This window comes from Nematostella vectensis, chromosome 14 (genome assembly GCF_932526225.1).
Source record: "Nematostella vectensis chromosome 14, jaNemVect1.1, whole genome shotgun sequence".
NCBI lineage: Eukaryota > Metazoa > Cnidaria > Anthozoa > Actiniaria > Edwardsiidae > Nematostella > Nematostella vectensis.
Genome location: NC_064047.1, coordinates 5,647,913 through 5,660,639, shown reverse-complemented (window position 1 = coordinate 5,660,639; position 12,727 = coordinate 5,647,913). Strand labels below are relative to the sequence as shown.

At 42.3% G+C, this 12,727-nt stretch overlaps 1 protein-coding gene across 2 annotated transcripts in view; it reads right to left on the bottom strand.

The window, feature by feature from the left end:
• LOC5513895 (intermembrane lipid transfer protein VPS13A-like) overlaps positions 1-12,727 on the bottom strand; it is a 145,441-nt gene that overhangs the window by 15,350 nt on the left and 117,364 nt on the right. For both annotated transcript variants that reach the window (XM_048721947.1, XM_048721948.1), the window contains 15 exons: positions 11,615-11,750; positions 10,329-10,634; positions 9,721-9,830; positions 9,168-9,297; positions 6,576-6,710; positions 6,279-6,360; positions 5,768-5,837; positions 5,190-5,292; positions 4,307-4,372; positions 4,178-4,234; positions 3,947-4,074; positions 3,459-3,540; positions 3,264-3,377; positions 2,829-2,904; positions 2,289-2,374 (listed from right to left, as the gene is read on the bottom strand). In XM_048721947.1, coding sequence (XP_048577904.1) covers positions 2,289-2,374; positions 2,829-2,904; positions 3,264-3,377; positions 3,459-3,540; positions 3,947-4,074; positions 4,178-4,234; positions 4,307-4,372; positions 5,190-5,292; positions 5,768-5,837; positions 6,279-6,360; positions 6,576-6,710; positions 9,168-9,297; positions 9,721-9,830; positions 10,329-10,634; positions 11,615-11,750 — 1,681 coding nt within the window. The remainder of the gene's footprint in view (positions 1-2,288; positions 2,375-2,828; positions 2,905-3,263; positions 3,378-3,458; positions 3,541-3,946; positions 4,075-4,177; positions 4,235-4,306; positions 4,373-5,189; positions 5,293-5,767; positions 5,838-6,278; positions 6,361-6,575; positions 6,711-9,167; positions 9,298-9,720; positions 9,831-10,328; positions 10,635-11,614; positions 11,751-12,727) is intronic.

Below are 12,727 nucleotides of genomic sequence, written 5' to 3'. Positions count from 1 at the left end.
ACTTGCCATTATAACTACGTATCACTTGCCATTATAACTACGTATCACTTGCCATTATAACTACGTATCACTTGCCATTATAGCTACGTATCACTTGCCATTATAGCTACGTATCACTTGCCATTATAACTACGTATAACTTGCCATTATAACTACGTATCACTTGCCATTATAACTACGTATCACTTGCCATTATAGCTACGTATCACTTGCCATTATAGCTACGTATTACTTGCCATTATAACTACGTATTACTTGCCATTATAACTACGTATCACTTGCCATTATAACTACGTATCACTTGCCATTATAACTACGTATCACTTGCCATTATAACTACGTATCACTTGCCATTATAGCTACGTATCACTTGCCATTATAACTACGTATCACTTGCCATTATAACTACGTATTACTTGCCATTATAACTACGTATCACTTGCCATTATAACTACGTATTACTTGCCATTATAACTACGTATCACTTGCCATTATAACTACGTATTACTTGCCATTATAACTACGTATCACTTGCCATTATAGCTACGTATCACTTGCCATTATAACTACGTATCACTTGCCATTATAGCTACGTATCACTTGCCATTATAACTACGTATTACTTGCCATTATAGCTACGTATCACTTGCCATTATAACTACGTATCACTTGCCATTATAGCTACGTATCACTTGCCATTATAACTACGTATTACTTGCCATTATAACTACGTATCACTTGCCATTATAGCTACGTATCACTTGCCATTATAACTACGTATCACTTGCCATTATAACTACGTATTACTTGCCATTATAACTACGTATCACTTGCCATTATAACTACGTATTACTTGCCATTATAACTACGTATAACTTGCCATTATAACTACGTATTACTTGCCATTATAACTACGTATCACTTGCCATTATAACTACGTATCACTTGCCATTATAACTACGTATTACTTGCCATTATAACTACGTATCACTTGCCATTATAACTACGTATTACTTGCCATTATAACTACGTATCACTTGCCATTATAACTACGTATTACTTGCCATTATAACTACGTATCACTTGCCATTATAGCTACGTATCACTTGCCATTATAGCTACGTATTACTTGCCATTATAACTACGTATTACTTGCCATTATAACTACGTATTACTTGCCATTATAACTACGTATCACTTGCCATTATAGCTACGTATCACTTGCCATTATAACTACGTATCACTTGCCATTATAACTACGTATTACTTGCCATTATAACTACGTATTACTTGCCATTATAACTACGTATCACTTGCCATTATAACTACGTATTACTTGCCATTATAACTACGTATCACTTGCCATTATAACTACGTATTACTTGCCATTATAACTACGTATCACTTGCCATTATAACTACGTATTACTTGCCATTATAACTACGTATCACTTGCCATTATAGCTACGTATTACTTGCCATTATAACTACGTATCACTTGCCATTATAGCTACGTATCACTTGCCATTATAACTACGTATCACTTGCCATTATAACTACGTATTACTTGCCATTATAACTACGTATCACTTGCCATTATAACTACGTATTACTTGCCATTATAACTACGTATAACTTGCCATTATAACTACGTATTACTTGCCATTATAACTACGTATCACTTGCCATTATAACTACGTATCACTTGCCATTATAACTACGTATTACTTGCCATTATAACTACGTATCACTTGCCATTATAACTACGTATTACTTGCCATTATAACTACGTATCACTTGCCATTATAACTACGTATTACTTGCCATTATAACTACGTATCACTTGCCATTATAGCTACGTATCACTTGCCATTATAACTACGTATCACTTGCCATTATAGCTACGTATCACTTGCCATTATAGCTACGTATTACTTGCCATTATAACTACGTATCACTTGCCATTATAACTACGTATCACTTGCCATTATAGCTACGTATCACTTGCCACTATAGCTACGTATTACTTGCCATTATAACTACGTATCACTTGCCATTATAACTACGTATCACTTGCCATTATAACTACGTATCACTTGCCATTATAACTACGTATCACTTGCCATTATAGCTACGTATCACTTGCCATTATAACTACGTATTACTTGCCATTATAACTACGTATCACTTGCCATTATAACTACGTATCACTTGCCATTATAACTACGTATCACTTGCCATTATAACTACGTAGCACTTGCCATTATAACTAGCACTGGTCCAACTCACCATCCGGTAATCACTGTCGAACGTAAGCGTGGCGACCGCCTGGCCGATTGAGCCCGTGATTCGCGAGAACGCGCCAGCAGTACCACCTACGGTTACATGAAACAATCTACTGTGAGCAGAAGATTCGTTGGAGGTAAACTAGGCAGGACCAGCTTTCAATCACACGTAATTTTCTTAAATGAAAAAATGTCTCAATGACCAACAAAGCTAGAGAATTAGGGACCGAGCTTTGGATTAGGATATTTAATTTTTTTAACGGGCGCGGAAACGAATTCCGCTTTCTGATTGGCTCTAAAAATACTCTCGTGCGGGCGGTTTTTCCTAACCCTGCCTTTCGTAGCAGGCACGGTTACTATTTGCGCGCGCTAGTCAAACAAACAAGCAAAAATTCAAGTCTTGAAGTCGGAAAAGTATGTCTTTGGTTGCCTAGGAGAAAATCGTGACCGATGTCTCGAAAATGCTGGTCGAGGCCGCAGGACAACAAAGAGATCAAATTAAAGGCCAAGGAATGGGTAAATACATATCTGTATCAGCACGTACCTACGACATGCCCCAGGAGACTCTTGACACCTCGTGCCAGTCCCTCCGCGAACTCTTGAGGGCCGTAGATGATGCCCTAATATTGAGGGTAACAGCAATTGAAAATAATTATGCAAATCGTACGTATAACTGCATCCTTCGCATGGTTGCCTGACCGATCACAAGGCACTCTAACTTAAGGAATGACTTACACGGTCGTACACTGTGTGTACTGTTCAGGGTTGACTGGCAAACATTTGCTCGAATTACAGTGACTTGACCAATCAGAATACACGTTTAATTGTAGGCTGAAAAGTTCTCGATACTTTGACCAATCAGAGCTAGCGTAATATCGTAGGGTTACCAGTAGTCGTACTTAGACCAATCAGAGCATGCGTAATACCGTAGGGTTACCAGTACTCTATAGTTTGACCAATCATAGCGCGCATACTATACCTGATAGGGCTCGTAAAACAGGTCCCTCACTCCCTCGCCGATACCGGAAATGAGTGCGTAAGGGTTTCCGAGCACATCTAAGCCTAGAACAAGGGCGTAGACTTGGCGCACACCCTAGAACACAGAAATATTATACCCGTCTAAATTACGTGCGTGCGGAAACAAACGAAACAAGTAGCTAATTGTCATCGTTACCTGCATCGTGTAATGTCTCGTGATTTGTCCTTGAAGATTCTCTTGCGTGATAAACACACCAACACGCTCGAAGAACGCAAGTCTGAAATAAAATAGCCGTAGATATAAGATATGAGCGTAAGTCTGAAGAAACGCGAGCAGGAGGAAGCTAGGACCCAGTAGATGGGTCTACAACCATTCACTGATTCCTAGACAGTTTTAAATACTAAGTGGTACATAGGCCTCCTTACTCGTGATGGATGTATGACTTACTTGACCTGCGCATTGTTCATGTCGATGAGTGAGTACTTAGGCCTCCTTACTTGTGATGGGTGTATGACTTACTTGACATGCGCATCGTTCATGTCGATGAGTGACCACTAGGTGGAACTAAGGCCTCCTTACTCGTGATGGGTGTATGACTTACTTGAGCTGCGCATCGTTCATGTCGATGAGTGTGTACTAGGTGGAACATAGGCCTTCTTACTCGTGACTGATGTATGCCTTACTTGAGCTGCGCATCGTTCATGTCGATGAGTGTGGCGCCGATGGAGTCCATAAAGAAATCCATGATGTGTTCAGCGAACGCTTGGTCAGGGTCGTCCACCACTGACTCCAGGGAAAAGCTCAGGTTCACCTGGAAATAGAAGGGGGCTCATCGCTACACAGGTCATAATGAAATCTAAATGCCAAGTGTTCATATGGGCTCAACATTAGGTCAGCATACAACTACAGCCTACCTTGAGAGGTGATAGATGGAAGTACTCCAGGAACACGCGCTGGGTCTGTAACGCCGCCTGGGACAAGAGCAAATAGCATAGCACAATATAATTGTAAAAGCGACAGACACAGTATTCAGAGAAGCTTACCTTGACTGCAAGAGTTTCTTTCAGTTCGACGGCAACGCTATCCATGTCCATCTTGAAGTACGTCTCCTAAGACAACACACTTATCAGTTTGATATAGCTTCCATATTGGTGCAGAGGGCACATAAGAGCGAGGCTTCAAATCACGTGCCCTCGTGTTCGTATAATTAGAAGGCACCATCACTGAGGGTGGTCACTGCCAGAGGGCCTCTATCTAGTGGTACTTTCCGTCTCTTCTACTAATGTTAGTGGGATGGTAGTGCAGTTTGAAGAGACGGAACCTCCAGTTTGTCCTTATCCGAGAAGACTGGTAACACATCTCCCTTGTAAAAACACTCGAGCCAATGCATGAACTTTTGTCCAGGGCTAATAATGGGTGGCCATTGAATATTGTATACTTGCCTTAAGTTTTGTGTTATTTCTCCTTAGCACAAAATTGCAAATGCGTGTAAGCTCTCATGTCTACGCTTTCTTCCCCCTCTCCGCGCTTTGCTAGTGAAAACTTGGCTAGATCTCCAAGTATAATCCTTTATTCTTTCTCATTAAAGTATCATCCTATAGCCCATAATCAGGGTATCCTTTCTTCTTTATCCCTAAAGTATCATCCTATAGGGTGTCCTTTATTCTTTATCTCTAAAGTATCATCCTATAGGGTATCCTTTCTTCTTTATCCCTAAAGTATCATCCTATTGGGTGTGACTTATTCTTTATCTCTAAAGTATCATCCTATAGGGTTTCCTTTATTCTTTATCATTAAAGTATCATCCTATAGGGTTTCCTTTATTCTTTATCATTAAAGTATCATCCTATAGCCCTTACCCAGTCCTTCATTCCTATTGTTTTACTTGTTAAATTGGTTTATTACTTACTTAACTGTGTTACTCACCTCGCCGTCAGATTCTAGGGGCTTGCTAAGAAGACTCGTGAGAGCAATAATGAAGGACTTGTCCACTTTGACGTTCATCTCCTGTACTAGAGCTTTGGCATACCTACACGTAGAGGGCAATGCAAGCTATGATAAGAGCGAATCTTGGAAATATGCGATTATTACAATCGTTAACGTGGGTCAGCAAGAACGCCTGCCACAGCGTTCATCCCATCGGCTTTGTGTCATGGTTCTCCTTTAATGGAAACTGATGCCGTAGATGATGACAATTAGGATATCGACGATGGGTTGCTGTTGTCGTTGTTGATGATTGTAAAGACACATTGAATAACCACAGGAAATGATAGTGGTGGCTACTTTGAATACTAGGATGATTAGGATGTTGGCAATTAGAATGACACTAATGGTGATGATGATGATGATAATAGACAAACTGAGGACACTGATCATAATGATAATAATTGTGCGATTATGATGGTGACATTGATTACATGGTAATGTGATATTGTTGATGATGATAACAATTAATTATAATGATAATTAATTGATATTGATATATTGATGGTGGCCACACTTACTTAAAATGATGAACACCCTGTGCAGGGACATCGTGGTATATCACAGAAACTTCAATAAACGGCTTATGCCCTGAAACACAACAAGTACGAGTGACATGACGGAAAAAACATGACTTAACGGTTCAAACAAGCTCATTTCAGATCTAATAAGGCGGAAAATTTCTCTAAGTACTTAGTGAGTAATATCAAACAAAATATCAAATGCGACTCTTTTTTAAATTGATGCGACTTTTTGTAAAGTGTCATTGAAATTTGAACTTTTCGTCCCTGAGCTCATTCATAGCGCAAGGATGATCAAGGAAAAATATCTTAAAAAGCAAAAATCTGGGTATGTGCATTTCGGCCTCGCGATATTTGTGTTTCAAAAATCAGTCCGGAATACAAGGAACCGATGGTTCCGATGGAACCAATCGATGGAATCTCAGATTGCGAATTTTCCAGGTTTTTCCGTCGTGTCAGTACGAGCAAATATGACAAACTTGTTGCTCAATTGATGGCCAAGTGACGTTACCATGGCGACTGATGACAGCCGGCGGAAGAGGTGCCGGGTAGAGGACCACAGGGAACACTGTGCCATACAGCTGGTTATCGATCTGAGAGCAAAATACAACTATTGAGCTAGGGGCATTGTGTTATCGATCTGAGAGACCAGAGAACACCTAATGAGACGCACTATACAGAGCAACTTGTGTTATCAATGTGAGAGATCAGAGTAGATCTATCATACGCATTAAACAAAGCCTCGCTTTCGTGTTCAAATTCCACAGGACTCCCATTACCTCGAAAACTGGCCACAAGATGAAGTTACCTGTATGCGGTGCATCTTGCAGTGCGCGCTGTGATAGTGCTCGGATGCTGAGTAGTGGAACCACATCGCAGGCTCAAACGATCGCCTGATTGCACCCTCGTACGGTCGCACCATCTTCATGCGACTGAAGTCGACCTACAGAATAAACATGACAACAGACAGACGGTTACACCATCTTCATGTGACTGAAGTCGACCTACAGAATAAACACGACAACAGACAGACAGTCGCACCATCTTCATGCGACTGAAGTCGACATACAGAATTAACACGACAACAGACAGACGGTCGCACCATCTTCATGCGACTGAAGTCGACCTACAGAATAAACATGACAACAGACAGACGGTCGCACCATCTTCATGCGACTGAAGTCGACCTACAGAATAAACACGACAACAGACAGACGGTCGCACCATCTTCATGCGACTGAAGTCGACCTAAAGAATAAACACAACAACAGACAGACGGTTACACCATCTTCATGCGACTGAAGTCGACCTACAGAATAAACACGACAACCGACAGACGGTCGCACCATCTTCATGCGACTGTAGTCGACCTAAAGAATAAACATGACAACATACAGACGGTCGCACCATCTTCATGCGACTGAAGTCGACCTACAGAATAAACATGACAACAGACAGACGGTCGCACCATCTTCATGCGACTGAAGTCGACCTACAGAATAAACATGACAACAGACAGACGGTCGCACCATCTTCATGTGACTGAAGTCGACCTACAGAATTAACACAACAACAGACGGTCGCACCATCTTCATGCGACTGAAGTCGACCTACAGAATAAACACGACAACAGACAGACGGTCGCACCATCTTCATGCGACTGAAGTCGACCTACAGAATAAACATGACAACAGACAGACGGTCGCACCATCTTCATGCGACTGAAGTCGACCTACAGAATAAACATGACAACAGACAGACGGTCGCACCATCTTCATGCGACTGAAGTCGACCTACAGAATAAACATGACAACAGACAGACGGTCGCACCATCTTCATGTGACTGAAGTCGACCTACAGAATTAACACAACAACAGACGGTCGCACCATCTTCATGTGACTGAAGTCGACCTACAGAATAAACACGACAACAGAGAGACGGTCGCACCATCTTCATGCGACTGAAGTCGACCTACAGAATAAACACGACAACAGACGGACGGTCGCACCATCTTCATGCGACTGAAGTCGACCTACAGAATAAACACGACAGCAGACAGACGATCGCACCATCTTCATGCAACTGAAGTTAACCTACAGAATTAACATGACAACAGACAGACGGTCGCACCATCTTCATGCGACTGAAGTCGACCTACAGAATTAACACGACAACAGACAGACGGTCGCACCATCTTCATGCGACTGAAGTCGACCTACAGAATAAACACGACAACAGACAGACGGTCGCACCATCTTCATGCGACTGAAGTCGACCTACAGAATAAACACGACAACAGACGGTCGCACCATCTTCATGCGACTGAAGTCGACCTACAGAATAAACACGACAACAGACGGTCGCACCATCTTCATGCGACTGAAGTCGACCTACAGAATAAACACGACAACAGACGGTCGCACCATCTTCATGCGACTGAAGTCGACCTACAGAATTAACACGACAACAGACAGACGATCGCACCATCTTCATGCGACTGAAGTTAACCTACAGAATTAACACGACAACAGACAGACGGTCGCACCATCTTCATGCGACTGAAGTCGACCTACAGAATTAACACGACAACAGACAGACGGTCGCACCATCTTCATGCGACTGAAGTCGACCTAAAGAATAAACACGACAACAGACAGACGGTCGCACCATCTTCATGCGACTGAAGTCGACCTAAAGAATAAACACGACAACAGACAGACGGTCGCACCATCTTCATGCGACTGAAGTCGACCTACAGAATAAACACGACAACAGACGGTCGCACCATCTTCATGTGACTGAAGTCGACCTACAGAATTAACACGACAACAGACGGTCACACCATCTTCATGTGACTGAAGTCGACCTACAGAATAAACACGACAACAGACAGATGGTCGCACCATCTTCATGTGACTGAAGTCGACCTACAGAATTAACACGACAACAGACAGCAGTCGCACAATCTTCATGTGACTGAAGTCGACCTACAGAATAAAAACGACAACAAACAGATGGTTCAAAACTATCTTTTCAGAAGGTTGTTTCTGCAAGTATTTTTTAATAGAAACAGCAACAAAGGTTGAGTAGACCTGGGCCCCTTTGCAGAGCGTGGTTAGGTCGTTGTTAGTATTGTAGTGTTGGGCTCCTTGGGAATCCAAAATGGCTACTTGTAGTGAAACCTTTTTTTAAAGAATCGTCTTTTACAATTTTGGATATAAAACAAATGTTGGTAACAGACACTGAATACATAATTACCACAGGGAGCACCATACTACAAGGGCATCATGCTCACCAGGGATGTCTCGTCCATACTAATCTGTTCCTCTCCTGGCTTAGTAACCAGGCATATATATCATTACAACAGGGAGCCCAATACTACAAGGACATCATGCTCACCAGGGCTGTCTCGTCCATACTAATCTGCTCCTCTCCGTTTTTCCATGCGTCCTCCAGCCATGACGAGAGTTCAAGGTTCAGGGTTTTCCAGCGACCAGGTGACTTCTGTACTTGCCAAATAGACGTAGAGCTACAAGAAGTTGAACAGCCATAAATATCAGGGTCACGAGGTTAAACACTTTGTATGTTTTGTGTAGAGCTACAAGAAGTTGAACAGCCATAAATATCAGGGTCACGAGGATAAACACTTTGTATGTTTTGTGTAGAGCTACAAGAAGTTGAACAGCCATAAATATCAGGGTCACGAGGATAAACACTTTGTATGTTTTGTGTTGTGTGAGCACAGTCGTTAGAAGTGTACTGATATCCGAGATAAGACTGCACTAGCTTATTGATCAGCCAGAGGAGGTCAAGAGTTTTAAACAAATTAAATCTAATGACGAAAACATAGAGGACACTTTAGTTTGATGGGACGTCCTACCTGGACAGTTTGATGTAGTACCTAGGGACTTCCAACCTGGACAATGTGATGTAGTACCTAGGGACGTCCTACCTGGACAGTGTGATGTAGGAGACTTCTTCCGGTTTGTTGTTGACCAGTGACAGGCCCACTCCATCCAGTGACACGAACACCTCCATCTTGATCGGTTCACACTCGCTGGACTGATAGGAAAACCAAAATCATGCGGTGAAATCTCGACCATGATGCTATAGTCGTGACGTCACGTTACCATGACAGCATTTGTTTCAGTTCTCAACAAACCCAAACAACAATCAAAACACTGCGACACTATCATTTCTTTTCTTAACTTTTTTCATGGTAAGCAAAAATCGCTTGATCGTGGGGAAAACCACTACAAATCAGGCCACATCATGCTTGAATTATTATTTTTATTTTTTTAAATAGATGTGGCTGAATAGGGCTGCTGGATGTTTCAGTTGGGTTATCGAGATTCAAAAGCAGTCCTACATCTCTGTGGAAAATATGATTTCAAAAAAACTTAATGTCATCGCTTTTACACTACCGAGCTAGCTTTTCTTGCCAAACGTTTGCACAAGAATGCAGTATTAAATAGATAGTTTAAAAAAACATAAATCACTTCTATCCCCACTTAGCGACTATTCGAGACAGCATTTAGATCATTTTATTGAAATACTCACTTTTCTCGCTCTTGTTGCGAGGTAGGAATCTTCTGTGAAGAGCAACACCCTCTGCAGCCCATCCAACATCGACACCCAGTACACCGTTCTCTTGTACCTCCTGCCCCTTCCTCTCCTCAGCAGACCCCCATCCACCTGGTCCTCAGACCCTTCCTCCATGGGCGTGGCCGGGCTCGACACCCCTGAGGTGCACGTTGGAATGCAAGTGAAGGAGCACGTCACTCTGGTGTCTTCCATCTGCTTGCGCTCGTCCTTCATGTCTGGGCCGGACTCGTCTATTTCCAGCCTTACCTCGCCATGGTCATCCTAAGAAGGAAAATATTACAGTCTTCTCAGTCTGTTAAGACTTTTAAGCATTAAAAAAAGCATTGAATGACTCGCTATGGTCATCTTGAAGAATGTCAATTACCAACTCCTTTGTTAGTGTTTATCATTGGAAATACAGCGGTTTATTAGCAGGGAAACTTCAAAAAAATCAATCTAAGAATGAAGTCTGACATGTTATTGGCGATATTTGATTGAAAATATATTGGTTAATCGCTTGAATTGGCCGATGGCAATGGATGCTTTGTGTGACTCCCCTTTGAGCGGGAGATTGGCCTTCTTTAACGGGGTTGATAATACGGACTGATTCGCCATAGTTATAAAGTTATCCTAAGAAGGGTAATACTAGTCTTCTAAGTCACTTAGGGGGGTTAAAAATATGGATTGAGTAGTCATGGTCATCTCAACGAAATTAATGCACATGGCCTAGTTGACTTGAAATGGTGATTCTGAGGAGCTAAAATATACAAACTTCAGCCTCGATGGACTCCCCATAGTCATGCTAACAGGGTTAATAATCGGGCTTTAAATGAGTCAATGAGAGCTCCACTCTTTCTAGCATGCACGGGGCTCAAATAAAAGGGTATTTGAGAATTGATGAGAGTTATCACAAAAACGACCCTTATTCTTTTTTTAAACTGTCGACCGGAATACTTTCATTTAATCATAGCGGCACATTAAATATTGGTCAAAAAGTCAACAGAGAATTTAAGCAAACACGTTTATCAATGACGGACGGACACCAAACGTTAACGTTTTCAGTTTTTGCCCTGGCCAAAATAAAGTCAACATATCTACTCTTATACACGGGCTTACATAAGAAACCCGCTAGTTATGCGGTAGCATTGAAAACAAAAATACTCTACTTCCGGTTGCCTTCCGTCGTTCATACACTTTTTTGTTTAAGTTCCCTATTGCCATATTACTGATTTGAGGTAACACTCAGCTATTGATAACCGTACCTTGCACACAGATACAAATAACGCGTCGTCCACACCAAGATACGGCTTCCACATTAAACGACGACTACCATTGGGATCATCCCATGTGTAAAGCATGCTTAACCCAGGCGGGAGAATGTAGGCTTGGTTCACATCCCTAGAATATAAAAACAATAGGTGTAACTCATATGTGGAGCACGCTTAACGGAGGCGGGAGAATTTACTCATGGATCACGTCCCTAAGATATAAAAATTATTGGTTGAGCTTATAAAAGGAGCATGCTTGACCCAGGCGGGAGAATTTACTCATGGATCACGTCCCTAAGATATAAAAATTATTGGTTGAGCTTAAAAAAGGAGCATGCTTGACCCAGGCGGGATAATATACTCATGGATCACGTCCCTAAGATACAAAAAGAAGTGGTTCAGCTTGTAGGTGAAGCACGCTTAACCCAGGCGGGAGAATGTACTCATGGATCACGCCCTTAGGATGTAACCCTCACCCTCACCCCACCTTACTTACTCTTCGTTATATCTGATGGTCAAGTCTTCGCACAGATTCTTAAGGTGTATAGTTCCTACCCCAGGGGAGTAGGGTACAAATCCCCACCCTCTTACTTACTCTTCGCTATATGTGATGGTCAAGTCTTCGCACAGGTTCTCCACCAGTATAGTTCCCACCCCAGGGGGGTAGGGTGTAAATCCCAACCCCAAACCCTTACTTACTCTTGGTTATATCTGATGGTCAAGTCTTCGCACAGGTTCTCCACCCGTATAGTTCCCACCCCAGGGGGGTAGGGTGTAAATCCCAACCCCAAACCCTTACTTACTCTTCGCTATATCTGATGGTCAAGTCTTCGCACAGATTCTCCACCCGTATAGTTTCCACCCCAGGGGTGTAGGGTGTAAATCCCCACCCCAAACCCTTACTTACTCTTGGTTATATCTGATGGTCAAGTCTTCGCACAGGTTCTCCACCCGTATAGTTCCCACCCCAGGGGGGTAGGGTGTAAATCCCCACCCCAAACCCTTACTTACTCTTGGTTATATCTGATGGTCAAGTCTTCGCACAGGTTCTCCACCCGTATAGTTCCCACCCCAGGGGAGTAGGGTGTAAATCCCCACCCCAAACCC